Source organism: Melitaea cinxia, chromosome 19 (assembly GCF_905220565.1).
Source record: "Melitaea cinxia chromosome 19, ilMelCinx1.1, whole genome shotgun sequence".
Lineage (NCBI taxonomy): Eukaryota > Metazoa > Arthropoda > Insecta > Lepidoptera > Nymphalidae > Melitaea > Melitaea cinxia.
In genome coordinates this window covers 6709295-6727267 of record NC_059412.1, presented here as the reverse complement: position 1 = coordinate 6727267, position 17973 = coordinate 6709295, and the positions used below count along the sequence as shown (strand labels likewise).

Genomic DNA, 17973 nt, shown 5'->3' with positions numbered 1-17973 from the left:
TGCTATTCGATATTTGCAGCTTCTCTCGTCTCAGGCACATTATTATCGAAATATCGTTAAGATATCATAGAAAGTATATAATATTCATATACTTACTTATATTGTAAACAGCATGATTTATATAATTGTTTATAATGGAACTGCTAGGTACTAAATATTGTTTTACCATTAGTAATCTAAATTATTCACAAGTTTTAATACTCATATATATAGCTTTAAAACACTAAGACGTAAGTTAACGGAACAGTTGCCATAAATGATAATGAAAACGGATGGAGCCGTTACATATTTGTTCATAAATTAATTAAGTTATTTATATACTACAATGTAATGGAGATATATATACATACACACGGTCGAATTGAGTAACCTCCTCCTTTTTTGAAGTCGGTTAAAAAGGTGAAACGTATGTTTCACTTTTTGTGGGTACGCTATTTGACGGATGAAGCTATCCAACATATAAAAGTCTCATAAAGTCATATAAAGCTCCTGGGGGAAGGGGTCGGCAACGCGCTTGCGATGCTTCTGGCGTTGCAGACGTCTATAAGCTACGGTAATCACTTACCACCAGGTCCATACGCTTGTTTGCCGATCTAGTTAAAAAAAGTTTATGATATATTATTAAATTTTACCATCGGATTCCACTATATTTATGATATATGATATGTGCCGTTAATATCTATTCCTAAGTTAAGTAGAGGATAAACTTTTACCCACAACCGGTGAAACCGGCCCTTAATACTCTGGTTTTGATTTGATGATAATAAATCTCCATCCCTCCTATACAATGGGTAAATAGGTGCTCTGGGCAAGTAGCCAAGACAGTAATGATCGCCCTTATTTCATGCCAGATCGGATGCTAATGTGGCATGATAAACGGTACTACTAAAATTCATGTCTACTTTACGAAATGATACTTCTGACCATAATAGTCATAAGGGAAACCCAATCATCTTAAAGTGCCACTAGTAAGTTAAAGATGACACTGTAAATCTGTTCCCTCACAGCTATTTTTTTAAACAATATTATTGTTGTATTTCACTTATGTCGTCTTATTCGTATTACCTTCTTGTCAAGTCCATTAAAATACACTACAGGTTGTTTTATATTGGTATCTCTTTTGTACACTTATGATTTCGTACATCTATATGTTACAGGTTTAATTATATTACTTCGAATAATGTAGAGATTTGAATAATAAATTACTGTTAAAGCTTAAAACTGTTTGTTTTTTCCTATATTATTAGGACTCTAATACAAACTTTAGAATGTGTGTGAAATTTCCGAATAAAATTCATTGTTAAATGTTACGATAACGTTACCGTTAAGTGAGTTATGTCTTCGCTATTATACATCACGATTCACGACTGTATTTAATTATAAACTAGCTGTGACCGCGACTTCGTCCGCGTGAAATTTAACAAAAAAGTTATTAAGTTCGCAGTTATAAAATAAATAAATTGCTAAAATATAAGTAACCCAAGTTACTTCTTAAGACGTTTCCTACAAAGCCATCCTCGAATACCTTAATCATAAATCACTTCTAAAAATAATTTTCTTTTTAGTCTTAAACAGTTTGTTTATATCATGTCAATCGGTTTATAATTCGATACAATGAACATTTTGAGTCACCAAGACCGGATGTTAATGCCTTGAATTAAGATAATAAAACACTAAATTACAATAAATGTCATTTTAATGCAATTAAATATGTGCATAATTAATAATACTAATGAATGCTCTTCGGTTAATGCTTCTATTATTTTTGTTAGTGATAAGATTATGATAACAGAATTGATTCGTTTATAAAAAAAAATAGGTTTAGGATTGTCATGAATGCTATTTCATACTAAATGTCTTGTAATCGATCGCTCTGGTGTATTGGTGCGTGCACTGTGTCGGGGACGACTAAACACCGATGGCCGTGGGTTCGATTCCCGCTCGGAATGGATATTTGCGTTTATACAATTATTGTGAGGGAGTGTGTGTATTATCCTTGGGAGGGTCCCCACCGTGCCTGGGAGAGCACGTTAAGCTGTCGATCTCGATTGTTATCATGTACACCTTTATGTGATCGTTACTCATAGCAGGGAATATATATCCGCAAAACCGCATTAGAGCAGCATGGTAGATTAAACTCTGATCCTTTTCCTATATGGGGTTAGAGACCTACGCACAGTAGTGGGATATTACAGGCTGAAACGTAGCGTAGCGTCTTGTAATCTGGTCTAAAATGTTATGATACCTACTTGTATTTTGTAGATTGCTATTTTTTATCTTAGACACCTCTTCTGTTTCAAAGGCAGAGGTGATATAAGGTCTGTGTTTTAGGTAACAAAAGGCTGACACAGATACATATTTTTTTTGCAGTAAATGTGCAAATAAATATTACTATTATATATATAAAACCCTGAGCACCCTGACTCGGGAGAAGGAAGCAGGGTTACTTCAAATTGCGCCAACAGTCTACTCATTATTTTAAACATTAGACATGCCGTATGGTACTTTGGCCAACCAAAGTTGTTCCTTGTTTGTACACGACCTTGATAAAAATTTATGACATATTAACAATCTTAGGAAAATTTATAAACGACGCAATTGATATAACAAATTAATAAAACACGTATAAACAGAAAATAACACAAAGAACAACGGTCACGTCTGTCCAATTTATACTGTTTAGTTTTGATAAGCAAATCCATATAAATATTATAATGATGTCATCGCGTATGCATCGACAGACACCTACGTTTCGTTTCGCATTTAAAAGTAGCCAATGCTTTCACTTTCAATATTAAACCGCCCGTTTGATTGACGTATGCATAAAAGCATGGTTATAATTAAGGACACCCATCGCCTTTCTCCTACAAACGGTTTTTATGGATTTATTAATTAAAAATAGGTTATACTTAAGAGTTTATATTAAAAACATATTTGTGCATTGCACCGAATTAGTATGTATATGTCACAGACCAGAAACAATTTTTTTTACAAAAACCTAACCCGAGCGAGAATCGAATCAGCGGCCGCAGCACGGTAAGTCACATCGCTACACCAAGACAGCTGTCATTTTTTTTATTTAAAGTTGAATCAATAAAGCCGCTATTAAACCTTGTATACTCGACACAGGAAAGCTGTAAATATAATATCCATCATCATCATTCCAGCCTATTGCAGTCCACTGCTGGACATAGGCCTCCACAAGTTCGCGCCAAAAATGCGTGAACTCATGTGTGCTGCCCATAGTCACCACGCTGGGCAGGCGGGTTGGTGACCGCAGGGCTGGCTTTTTCGCACCTAAGACGCTGCTGCCCGTCTTCGGCCTGTTGTTTCAAAGCCAGCGGTTAGATGGTTATCCCGCCATCGGTCGGCTTCTTAAGTTCCAAGGTGGTAGTGGAACTTTGTTGTCCCTTAGTCGCCTCTTACGACACCCACGGGAAGAAAGGGGGTGGCTATATTCTTTTTTTTCGTGCCGTAGCCACACAGCACATAAATATAATATAATATATTATATAATATATTACGGTACAATATTAATTTTGTCTTTATTTATTTATTTGTATAAAGTCTACTGTTGAACGTAGAAATAACTCAGAACAGTTTATACTTCTGTAGTGTAGAAGTGAAAACATTCGGCTCTTACCTATTATAACACAAGCATTAAGTTGCTTACTTTAGGCACAGACGACCGTGTGTGTATTGTGTAGATATTTATTATTATTATTATTAGTATTATATAAAAAACTGTAAATAAAGAAAAAATTTGCCAGAAAGAAACGCAAGTTCCAATTTCGTCATTTTCGTTTTTAAGAACAGTATCTGTCAATTCCTCTAATTACGTATGCCTAACCAGTCTTCATAACATGTATAATATGCAATCGCAAAAATTGAATCCTTATGTCTATTAATAACATTCGAGTATTTGTTCCTATAAATAAATCGTTAAAAAACGCCGCGCTTAATACATTTAGGGCACATCGACATTGAAATCGTTAAAGGCTTATGAGAGACGTTTCCTGCGAACTAATAAACGGTCAACTTCCGTACATGACTTACTAGGTTAACTTGAGTTAATACGATTGAAATAGTGTCGGGTTTTTTATTGCTTTATAAGTGTTCTGAATGAATCGCTACGGTTAAATATTCGAAGGATTCTATGTCCGTTTTGAGTCAATGCCCCGCGTGACTTTTTCTGATCTCCTATTTTTAAACGAATTATCAACATCAGCGGACAGTTTTTACTGTTACTTACCGTTCAAGTTAGGCAACTTTATAAGAAAACGACGTTTTGTAGTTTCTTTACTAATAACAACAAAACGGTCATTAATTAAAGTTAAATGACTGTTCTCTCTCGATTGTTACCTACTTCATTCAAACCATTAACAATTTTTGGCAGTAAACATTGTAATTCATGTAAAAAATAGCATATTAGAGTTGACATCGTAATTTTCTTGCTTTATTTCATTTTCTTGATGATCATGTCAAAAGATTATTTAGTCATTGGAATATATACCCTATTGCGCTATTATAATAAGGGAAAAAATGTACCTACGCCAAAGAATCTTACGTCACGTTGTAAGTTTAACCAGTTCATTCACCTTTGAATTCGGTTATCTTCCGTGTGATCTAAATTAGACTAGTATTTATACATTATCTAGACCAACATGCAATCGTTATTTAATAATCAGTACAATTCAAAATTTCAAAATCAAATAATACATATCAATTTGCAATATCAGGGAAAAATCTATCTTATTTGAAATGTTTTAAAGTCAATTTTTGTTTTAGATGACGTGTCATTACCAGATAAGCACAAATTTGACTCTAGGACTTACGTCAAGCCAAAGAAAAGGATGCAAAGACCGAGTATCCAGAGTATCGTCGAAGTTGCGTCGAACCCACCTTCAATATCGCCCCACTCGTCGCTCAACCAGTCGACAAACAAGTACCTAACATACAACAAGTACAATAATCCGTTGGGTGCAATCAGTCCCATGATAAGACTGAAGACTTTCAATGTTGACACTAATTCGGATAACAGTCACGCGGTCAAAGAGTTCGCGATGAAGAGAAGAAGTTTGGTGCAAGATGATGACCCGCAGGTAATTTTTTTTTTTATTAGAATGATATACCGTTGATGCGTGAGAAAACGTTTCTTTTGTAATTACACATAAAAACTGTCAAGTTCACGTTTAAGAACTCAAATATAAACGTAGTGTGGAAGTAACGTTTTATAAAATAGCTTAATATTGAACAAAACAAACAATATACGACTATGTTGTATTGACTTCTATAAATATCTCAGTAATCATTCTTAAGCCATAAAATCTCGAACAATTTTAATTGTATTTACCTTTTTACCGCAACTTTAGACTTTGCCTGCAAATACTAAGATGGAAAAATATAAAAATTACAAGCCATGGTCTTCCATGGTCGTTAGTTTTGATCTTTTATCAGTAATTACATGAAATATTTGTTTTTACCTCAGAAACATGGCAATAATCAATATCGCTCTCACATCGTCTGTGGTGTCTGACCTTTGATTGTTTTTCATTAAAAATTAAACGATTTTAAGTTATATCGTAAAAGTATTAAGATTCGTCATTCAATAGTTCCACACTAATTTTAAAGTACATTTACCAAGCGTCTTTGATACATCACAGGATGTATTAAGTAGTTATTAATAGCAAAGGTGCGTAAACTTTTCTCATTTTTTATTTTTTTATATATTTACTCACCCATATTGGTAGTTTTATGATTAAGAAGTAAAGCCTACGGTTTAAAAATATCTTGGACTTTCACAGTAAGATTTATACCGTTAACAAATAACCTTGAACTCTTAAAATGTAAAACATTGTAGGATCATTAATCGTTTTATATAAAAAAGTTACGAGCTTGACACGCAAGCTACATTTGTAAACAAACAGCCATGTCATAAGCCAATTTAGAGCCTGTTTCAACAGTTGCTTATAAATCTTTGATAGATATCTGACGGTTTTCGGTATCTGTCAGATAAGTTACTTTATAATATATCTACGGAGAAATGTCCCAGTTCAACAATTATTAAGTACGAATACAGTTTCGACTCTTTAGAAAGTTACACTATCTTGTTAAAAAAATATTACTGGTTTATTAACCGACTTCCGAAAAAGAGGAGGTTCTCAATGCGACGTAATCGAATCGAATTCGAGTATTTTTTTATTTTATGTATGTAATTACTTCAAAACTTTTGACTGGGTGGACCGATTTCGACAAAAATGTTTTTAATCGAAAGGTGGTGTGTGTCATTTGATCCCAATTTAATTTATTTGAGATTCAACAACTAATTTTCGAATTATATCTAATAATGCGTTTTTACTTGACTATTTTTTCGTCGACCTACGTTGTATTATACCGCATAACTTTTTACTGGGTGTACCTATTTTGATGATTTTAAATTTAATCGAAAGCTGATGTTTTTTTGTGGTCACATTTAAATTTCATTGAGATCTGATTATATCTTTTGAGTAATCTTTGATGACGCGTATTTACTTGACTATTTTTTCGTCGATCTACGTTGTATTACTTGTCGATGTAATCGAAGTCGGTTTTTTTTTCGTTTGCGAGCAAATACAATTATTTGATAGAAATCACAAGTTTTCTTTTTTCTGATAAAAGTTTGCAGTGAAAACATGGGCTGGTATTACTATCAATTTAACATTTAGCCCTTGCGTTATTTATCTTAAGATTAAAAAAGACAAATATATAAATATATTACATTTTACACTTCAAAAATAGCTACCTTAAATTAAACATAAGATAATTAAGATAATTCAAAACGAAAACTAAACACAACTATTAACATGGAAACGACATGGAAGTGTATGCGTAATAAAGTACCTACAGGAAAGTACAAATTTAAGAAATATGTGTGTGAATCTTCTAAAAAGTAGCCTACTACATTACTATATGAAATACTCTCCTATACATTTTTGTGTTTGTTGACTCCTTTTCGTTTCATCGAGTTTCAAATTACAACGATTTTAAACAAGTTTCACTTAAAGAACCCCAATGTCAAATAAGAACAATTTTTAAGTTAAGTCATCTCGTTAATCTCGAAATAATTGAAAGGCGAATCCGCCCGTCACGCGTAATTTATGCTCCCTCATTGATACCGTTACAGATGGTTCGGTAACTCCGATCTTTTTATAGATCTTAAATTTAACTGATAGCCTATATGTTTGTACCAACCTAGTTTTGTTTAGTGCTTACATCACCGATGTTGACTGAGACAATGTGCCAATTGTATTTATAGTGCTTGTTGAAGTTTAAAACCTAACTACTTTAAAGTAATCTAAACCAACTGAAAATTTTTGGTCTTTTTGACAGGTAAATGTAAATAAATACTGATATTGTAAAGCTGAAGATTTTGTTTTGTTAAATGCGTTAATCTCATTAAAAAAACACTGATTCGAATTGAATCGCTATACATGTATCTTTGCGACCGGACCGGAGGAGCAATGAAAAAATGTTGCAAAACCGTGGAACATTTAAAAAAATAAACTCCTTAGACTCAACGGCCCGTCGACTCCTGTGTCAGGGGCCCGTAAAACACACACACAACACTCAAGCGGGGATCGAACCCGCAACTGCCAGCGCAACAGTCAAGCCACAAGCTAATGCTCTGATCCTCGTCTTTTAAATTTGTTCCTTGTGATACATACCATATGGGATACCTTCTATGAAAATTTCAATACGAATGAAGTCGCACCCAATGGCTTGTATATAATAACGGCCGATACACTCAGTTATCCTTTAGGCTTCAGGATTTTCTAAAAGCAAATACGAATAAATGTTATAGAATAATCTCTTTACGTCAAACAATATGTTTTATTTTAATCTATGCTTGTGATAAGTCTGTAACAGGAACAACGCTGTACATTTTTTAAAATATTTTTGTGGGTATTCTAAAATCGTGGCAAAAACCAAAACTGTCATTTTTTCGTTTTCGTCTATTGGTCTTTCCGTCTTCTCGTACATCTTTTAAATTAGTTCAACTTAAACTTTCTTTATCTTTATAGAATATAGACTATCGAAAGCAATGGCAAAAGTTATAATGAAACATTATCATCGTTTTAACGAACATAATTAATTGTGTAGGTATATCTATTTCACTTAAAATAGTAATCTATAATATAAAAATGAGTCGCTGAATGTGTTGCTAAGCGCTAAACTCGAGAACGGTTGGACCGATTTTGCTAATTCTTTTTTTTTTTTTAATATTCCTTGAAGTACGAGGATGGTTCTTACGGAGAGAGAAATTCTAAAAAAAAAAATAATTAAAGAATCGACTGTTAGGCGATACGAAGTTCGCCGGGTCAGCTAGTAATCGATATAACGCAGGCTATATATCACAATATCCATGATCTCCAAATATTCTGCTTACTTGTAATGCAAGTTTAACGAAATATTAAGCTTGGAACCCACTTAGTCGCCTGTCCATTATTAATGCCTACAAAAGATCAACACAAATTGTTCTGCATATGAATATTTAATAGGAATTAGAATCTATCCGATGTCGTAAAGGAGTTAAACAGTAAATCCAGTCATTTAGGCGGCTAAAAAAGGAGCCAAATGCAGGATAAACTTTTATTTTAATCTTTCTAATGTTGTCCTAAAACTTTTAGCTTCTTCCGGCTAACTCCGAAGTGAACCCCTAAGTCCTAGTCCCAGTGGCTGGACTAAAAACCCGTTTTTTATTAGGTTTTTATTATAATAAAATAATTTTGTAAAAGTAAGTGTACATACATTTAATACATTTCAAGTTTTATGCGTACGTAATATGAGTAACAGTCAACCGCAAGGGGGCGATATCAAATCCTACGTGAAATATTATTCTTAGGATAGCGTTGCGTAAACGATACTCGCGTTCATTTGATTTATTTACATGCGTTGAATAATTATGAGGTATGTGATAAGCTTTGACCCTAATCTTAGTACAGGAATACCGTCAACAAATCAAGAGGGTTAATATTGAATTATTAATTTGATGTTTGTTGGTAAAGGTTGGGAATTAATATGTTAATCCTTTACTTAATCGATCCTTTTGTATATATACTGTAACAAAATTAGGTGTGATGTTTAAATCATTGCTTTATAAAAATGTATTATTCTATTAAGAACATGAAATTTTTTAACTGTTTGTGGTTTGTCGTTTAATGTAATTGAAAATATATCCCAAGATTCTTAAAAAAAAATATTTTATACACTACCGAACTTTTAAACTAGGTATTTAAACTTTTGATAATATAACAATGACAACGATGTTAGTCTAATTTAAAACATGTGCCCTGCGTTCTATCCATCCGGGCGATCTCGGCTTTTATTTTATGGTTAAAGTACAGTTAATATAATTTACAGACATACATAAACCCAAAACGATTGAATTTAAATTAAACATGTAGTAAAATATATACGCCCATTACTACGGCGGTTTCTTTAGGTTTAATAATTTCCTGCAAACGTTAATACTAAGAAGCGTTTATTTCTAATTATATAGTATCTAAATAAACTTAAATTCATTTACTAAAACAGGATACAATGACAGTAGAAGGGTACGGCAAACTTTCTAATTGAATTTAATACGCAGTAGGTTTTTAGGACTCAGACTTATAATTTTTATTCACAGATTTGTGGTTTAGAGGCAAAGATTTTGTTAAACATTTGGCTAACAATTGATCGAGAGATTGGTCTCTCTTATACTTTTCTCTTTTTTTTTTTTCTTTTACTCGCATGTACTTTTTAATTTGTTAATCCGTCAACTGCATTATTAGACTTGGTGATAACGTATACGAAAATTATATTTAGGTGCGTATTGTTTTTTAACCTTCTACAATATATCGGTAGGCATATCAATACATACACTATAAATGTAATTTTTTTATTCGGTTAGAAGTAGATTGACTTAAAAGTTATGATCTTGAAAATTGAAGATCAGAGAATAACGGCCTAAGCTAAAGAAAGAAAAGTTTGTTTGATTAGAGACTACATAAAAAGGGTTCGAGTAACTTTGGTTATACATGTTATTTAAAAAAGTAGGTATAGCTTTACAGTTCTAAAAATATGTCGGCAGAATACTATGGGTGTTATTTTAATTATAGGGGAAAGATAAATTTGTATTTCACTATCGGCAAATTCACTATTAGGTCGGGTAAAATAGATATTTCAAACAACAAAAAGTCTGACAGAGCTAAATTTTGCTAGAGACCTTGAGTACACTAGTAGAAATAAAGTAGCAAAAGTCCCCATCGATCCCATGTTTGTTATTTGATCACTATTTTTATGTCTGATTTGATCGGATTATACGATTAATAGAATTGTTATGACAATGATGAAATGAAAATGACAAATTTGTATTGCTTTAAGAATGCCATTGACCACGTACCAGTCGCACATACCGTGTTATGTACTAAGTATTAGGTTCTATTTACAGCATAATATAGTCCTATGTCGTAAAAGTAACTATGGCTTTAAAGAATAAATTTAGAAATAATGAAAAATACTTATAAAAACTCATGAATGGGACCAAAACACCTATTCCTAATGATTGTTAAGCCATTTGTCACGAAATGGAATTCTTGTTATCATTTTCTCTTTTTCCTTAATTTTATTTAATAGGGATTTTTGGCTTAAAAATACTTATACTATTTATAGTAATTTTATGTTTTTTTGTCGAACGGATAAATTATATTCGCCAGGTTCGTAAAAAATACAGGAAATTCAAGTGGTCGGCGTGAATGATGTCATTAACCCAAGCATACTTCCAAATTATTTGTTCCATTTTATAATATTTGTTTTGTAAATTATCGTACATAAGTTATATATTTTTAAATATTTATTATTATTTTTTAGGTACAATAATCTTAAACATTCTAATTGTGTAATTGATACTAAATTTGTTAATTAGAATCGTAATGCGAAATATTAAATTAATTTACAATTTAAAGCAAGACAAATTATTTAATTACGAAGAATGTACACTGTTTTTTCTCGCTCCAAAAATTTTAAAGATGGTTTTAGTAGTTGAGGAAATTTTGTATGTTTTGAATGAATACACTGTCCATATAAGCGCATATTTAGTTGTTACTTTAAACGATGAAAAGCACATTACAAAAAATATATATTCATTTTTAAATTTCTAATGTAATTTATTTGACACATGATCTGATTACAAACATGAATAAAAATTAATGTAACTTACTGCTTAACAACAATAACACCTAAACATATGAGCAAAAAAAGTGAATTAAAAATGTAATAATACTAATAAACTTGTATAGGTCTTTAGACTTTCATGACCACTAATCATATTAGGTAAACTCTTGTGTGCAATGAGACCATATCGTTTGCAATAGTGTCGACATAATAAGAACTCAAAAGGACCGACAACAAACATGAAAAATATCCCGTTTTACACATAAATAAATAAAAATAAAAAGAGCTTTTATTCAGGCTTGGTTTACACATTAACTCTTGGAATAAACTTAATAATAGTATTAAAACTAAACTTATACATACAACTCTAAACTCGTAATATATAATAATATAAATTATAATAAATATAGTGCTAAATTATGGCTTCATTAGTAGTAAAATAAACTATGAAAAAGGTACATTCATCACGTACAAGAATTGAAACTACAATGACGAAATTTGCACTTTTTAGTTTACAAGTTACATTATTATGAATATGACTTGCGTCACATTAGAAGCTAATATAGGTAATATTATTCAGCGCCAAGCGTAAATATTTTGTGAGCCGTTGCTTACAAGATATTATTATCTAATGACAAACGACGAACGTCGAGATTTCAATAAACTGTGTACCTATATACTCGTATGTTATTATCGATGGAGATAACTCGGAACTCATTTTATCCTTTTATGTCTTACTTAATGTCTTCTTCTATCTTTTGCTGTTTTACTTGCATTTATTTTCGCTACAAGTTAAAGTTATTTATACTTATTACCACTATAGCTGCGCCTCCTACCCTCGTCATTTCCGATCCTATAGGAATGTAGGGATAACTAGCTTATGTGTTATTCTGAACCTCCAGCTATATACTATACGTACATTACAATCAGTGAAATAGTTTCTGTGTGACAGAGTAACAAATCCATTCATCCATCCTCACAAACTTTCGCATATATTCCTAATATTACTAAAATTAGCAGAACTATTCCAAAGTATTTTATTGTAAGTTATTAGACTGGAACCCGCTTTCAAGTAAACATGCTCTTCATCTTTGTTATAATTTAAAAAGATGTAAGTCACTAAGCCTGTGGATATTTAAAACAAAAAATCATTTTCCAGTACTTACACCGTTGCGATATTAGCCACATGAGACACTGTTATGCATTTCATATATCTAGAATTACCGGTTTGGCTTGCGTATTGTCTGTCAGTCAGTTAGCTAATATAAAGCTGAACGAATACAGTTTTGGTTTTTTTACGATACATTTTATCCACAGCGCACTGCAAAACTTTGAAATAAACTTATAAGTTGTAGGTATATAGTACTTATGTACAATATTAACTAATCTTTGAGATTCCGCCCGCCTCCAGTTTTGGTCAGATTAGTTGACATTAATGATTCTGATTGACTTTCATTGGACGTAACGGATTCATAGTTTTCATTAATAAACAATTAAGTATTTCAAAATACAAAGCGAATAATTAAAAACAAATAGATCTTTAATTTAGGGCATTAAAATGGACGCGTTGTTCACAGTACTGACTGTTGCGCTGGCGGTCGCATGGCGGTGCATGTGTATTGTGAGTGTTTCCGGACCCCCAACACAGAAGAAAATCTTACTGGGGGCCGTTGAGTGTGAAGCGTTTATTTAATTAATTTAATAAAATACACAAACACTTCAGTTTTACAATTTAAAGCGATATTATGAAACTGCTATACAAAAAAATACCTCTGCTGCGCTATTTCTTAGCTTACGCCTACAGCCTTACTTTTATTTAGTAGATATAAACGTAGATATTATGGGTCGTATTCAAAACTTCTTCACATATTTTAAATTTAGTTATCTGAAAGATTTGTTTTTCTAATGATCTCCACTAACTTCCCGTGTTCTACATTAAAACACATATTCGTAAGTAAACAGTCCGTTTCGCTATATTTATTTTTGTTTTCTGCCTACGTAATATGCATACGAGTAGGTATGTTTATTTAAAACTATTATGACGTGCTCTCATCCGGTTAAATCCGAATTATTGTAATATAGATACTTATAATTTGTAAAATGACGATTCAAGCGACCTTGAATTCTAAAAAAATTAAGAATTTATTTTATTTTTTTGTCTTATTTAAAAACAACAAAAAAAACAAAAAAAAAAATAAAAAATAAAGATATTGAAGACATTAGCGAGTAGACATGAGTACGTTAAATACACCGGAACAAATACGTCTTATGTAAGCGATACGTCTGTCGTACGAGTGGGCGAGGAAGAATACCATCCGGATACAATGTGTCTATATATATTTACTGTATGAAAATCTTTGTTATTGTTCTTGAAATTGATTTATTTTATACGATATAAAGTTATTATTAGGTTGCCTTTAATATTTATTATCTATAACAATTACTTGATTTATTACAATTAATAAATTTGATCTGATGTAATTATGTATGTTTTTATTGTTTCCATATATTGTTATAATTAAATAGCTTTATAAAAAAAAATAGAATATAACATGTCGCTCTGGTATAGTGGCGCGAAAAAAAAAGAGAACTGTACTTTAAAAAAATATCAAAAATAAAGTGTTTAATATTTATGCAAAAAGCTATACAATGTAATATTTCACTCAACGAACTCCAACGTCCTATCTGTCAATTTTCCATTCATGTATTTTTCTGCCGTTACGATGTCGTGTCTGCGGAACACTTTCAATTTCAATCGAAGTATTGTGTTTCTTTTTGCGCGAATTTCGTCTGACGAATTTTATGGTTTCTTTTATGACTGTTTCTAATTGTTAAATAATAACATAAATTAACAGTAAAATTTATCTGTGTGTTTAGATTTCCATATATTTAAATGGACATCCATTCAAATATATGGAATATTCATTATGGGCTAGTAATTATATAGTAAATTCATATATTTACATTTTTTAAGTTTTTGTTTTCTTTTTTGTTTGGGTCTTCACATCTTTTTCTTTTATTTAAACGGACCGGATCAATTACCGCTAAGGATATAGTAAGCCATTGCTGTCACTCAGCTTAGCCACGCCCTTTGACCGAGCTTTCGTGCAGCAGTTTTTCTCCCAAAATATTTTATCAGTTATAATAAAACGCTTCAAATTATACTTTACATTATACCTATAAGAGGTCTATTTATTACATATCTTATAAATATGAAAAGGTTATATTAGTATTAATCATAAGTATCAATGTTTATATGGCACATATATCTAATAGATTAATCTTATAGTGTCGCTAATCAAGTAATCACAAATACAGAAAGAGCCCTATGCACAGCAGTTAGATCAAATTTACTCAGATAATTCAGCCTGTCAACAAAAAAAACGAACTAATAGTTTTATACTAAATGTTATATTTTCATTTCAGTTAGAGGATCTAGACATAACCCTAGCATCAGATGTCTCCGAGAGGCTGTCATCTGAGCACGTGCCCTTCAAGGCCATCAACATAGATCTCTCGCAGCCGGCGCACAACATTCCCAACACGTTCAACAAGTAAGCCTAACTCGACTTACCTTCCCGTGACCAAACCTGTTGTCTTGCTAGTTTTCATTCTTTGTACCTGTTAAACCTGTATAAATGTGTCACAGAGTGGTCTTCGTCCATACTAGTGTTAATAGGGTCAAACTATTTATTTCCATATGCACTAAAGTCATAGTAAATTGACATAATTAGTTAGTAAAAAGAAATGATTAATGATTCATAGTAAATTAACTAAAGTATGATATCAAAGGTGAACTGGCCAAAGATTTTAAAGGTTGTTTTCTAAAACCTGTTCGTAAGAAAGTTGGATAAACAGACAAGAAAAAAAGAATTAAATTTAATTTTCCAACAAATCTTGTCGAATTTCTATTACTAGAATTAAAAAGCATCAATATGTCTTATTAACTATGATTGATCAGTATTGTGGTAATTATATTTCAAAGAATCTAAACTTAAAATACTTTCATTCCGCTCAATGGGATGTGTTCAGTAAAATCAATTGAATGAATACGTAACAGACAAAAAGAAAGACCGTGCTCAAACTTTCAGTCAATTATTCGAGATGACTAGCGTCGGTTAGATAAAAACCCGTGAAAGCGCGCCTCATGGAACATAAGACTGTACTCCTTCTAATACAACGCACCATATAGCAAAATATAGTTTTAATCGTTCTGGATTTATATCATATAAATAAATCAGTAATATTTTTCATTCGATTTTTTTCAAATTGTCTCATGACGTACTAAAATGTACCCTACATCTGTAAATCATTGTATATTAATTGAGATTACGTGTATTATTCAAAAAGAAATAAAACTAATAATGCGGAAATACTTAAAGAAGAAAACATAACGAAAGCGTTTATCGCAAATCGCTTTGTCTGTGGTATACGGTAAACTTTATTATATTGGCTATAATTGTCGATTTTTATTAATCGGCAATGATGAAATTTAGCAAGGGACTTTCACCTTCACTCTTAATGTGTACGACACATAAAATTTATGTTTTTGAGAATCTGAAATCAATTACGATTAAATAAAAAGTCAATTGTGCTAGAAATATATCTTTAATATCATTACTGGGAATAGGTCTCTTAACTCTTCAATATTAAAAATACCGAGCAAAACGATAGGTTTTAAGGTTTTACAGTAATTCAATCAAATTGGCACATTTAATAATAAGTTATTATTTTATTTAAACAAGATATAAAAAAAATTCAATATCGTTAATAGATAATTATATATGCTTAGTCAACAAAAGTATATATAAGTATGCGATCAACAACAACGACGTACAATTGCAAGTACATTGCAATCATGCAATCAATATTAAAAATAAAAAATACATATTCTCGAATTATTCTAAACATCTACTGATTTAAGGGCTTACGTTGTTCTTCTATACGCTAAGGACGAGTTAAACTTTAAATACTATATTATTTATTTATCATTATAAATTTAATTTACAGAGGTATGTTGCACGTAATGCACGAAAGTGGTAGTCTGAACATGTATCAGAGTGGTGAATCGTTGATGCGAATGTCTCCACCGAGCCTGGTCTCATCCTTGGTGATGGAAAGTTCTGGAAACTTCAACGCCGAGTCACTTGATAGCAGGAAATCTATCTCACATAGAGATTCTGGTGAGATTATTGAAAACTAAATTTGGTACAAATACTCTTTAGAAAAAAAATTAAAGTTAAAAATAAAATGGACCAACAAAGCAAATGAAACATAACAATAACTGTTTAAAAATTAGAATTCCTATTGATCTCCGTAAATGTCGATAATATGATGAAATTTCATTTTTCAGGGCTTCCAACATCTGGTCGCGATAGTATTGATCCAATGATGACCAGTATGACACTCAGTATTCTAGATGAGAAAGACATGAGTACAAGTTTTCTTTCACAAACCACATATCCTGACAACGACAGCTTAATGGACTCTTTACCCCCAAGCCTTGTCAGTTCAGTCAATTCTTCTTACGTAATTTCTAACACTTCAAAACCAAAACCGGATACTACTGAACCTAATATCTTCAGTTCAGCTACCTTCACCCATCTAGAGCAGTCAGAAAGACTATTATCAGCTAGACCAAGATGTCAGCTGTACAACAGTTTCACTAAAAGAGATTCCATCAAAAACTCGGAAAGTTACACTAAAGCGCGCGAAGAGGCTTGTCAAATAGACACAGTTAAAGTTCTAAACGAAAACTGTGAGAATACTCAAAGTATTCCACAATCGCTAAAGAATTCGAAATCAAAACCAAACGGTGAAATGAGCGAAACAATTACGTTGCACTATTCTAATAACAAATTTAAAAGAGACACAGATGCGGAGAAAGAAAACCTTAACAAATTCAAATGTGATGATGCTTTCTATAGAGATATGGGAATACAAAAAACTGTCGATTCAGGAAAAAGTAGTCTCAATGTTACGTTAGATAAACAAGAACTAAACGAAATAATACAGGCTAGACAAAAGCTATCACTAGCTAGAAAGGCATTACCAAGTGAGCCAGAAAAGACAAACCAAGGGGATGTGTCGCCAATAAAGACGATACAGCTCCCAAATCAAACTATAACAGTGCCTAGACAAAGTATGGAAAACGCTTCTGAGCTACTTTCGAGACGAAGAGCCATGAATTACGACAAACAGGAAGAAGAGAAACCCACAAGAGAAACTCCTAAAAGAAATGCAACGTTCAAGAAAGTATCGCCAAAAACAAGTGCGATGGATACAACTGTTGTTTATGTGAACAATGATGATAATAACATGATTGATATTAATTCGGCGACTTTGAACCTCATAGATTCGGGAGAGAGGACGTTGCAACAAGAAGTAAGTTGGAATTACTTTAGAGCGGTTTACACTTTTTTTACGTGACTTATATGAATATTACGATGCGTTAACGAAACTCACAGAACTGGCATATGACTATTGTCGCGGGTTCGATCCCCGCATACGACATACATTTGTATCGGACATACAGATGTTTGCTATGGTGTAGGCGTTTGTGCTTGTGTATGTGTGTGTGTGGGCGTAGTGGGGGGGTCTAGGGGGGGCATCGTGCCCCGGGCGCTACTCACTAAGAAGCGCCAAATGGTCGGCAAAACAAAAAATTGCTGGACATACTATGTGATTTTCGAATGGGGGGGGATAAATAGGTATTGTGCTCCGGGCGCGAGTTAATCTCTCTTCGTCACTGTATGTATTATGTGTGTTTCCAGACCTCTT

At 32.3% G+C, this 17973-nt stretch overlaps 1 protein-coding gene across 1 annotated transcript in view; it reads left to right on the top strand.

The window, feature by feature from the left end:
- The window catches only part of LOC123662692, a 29335-nt gene that overhangs the window by 5540 nt on the left and 5822 nt on the right, over positions 1 to 17973 (top strand). Inside the window, exons 3-6 of the mRNA XM_045597496.1 lie at positions 4789 to 5102; positions 14620 to 14747; positions 16204 to 16376; positions 16547 to 17577. Of these exons, the coding sequence (XP_045453452.1) occupies positions 4789 to 5102; positions 14620 to 14747; positions 16204 to 16376; positions 16547 to 17577 (1646 nt within the window). The remainder of the gene's footprint in view (positions 1 to 4788; positions 5103 to 14619; positions 14748 to 16203; positions 16377 to 16546; positions 17578 to 17973) is intronic.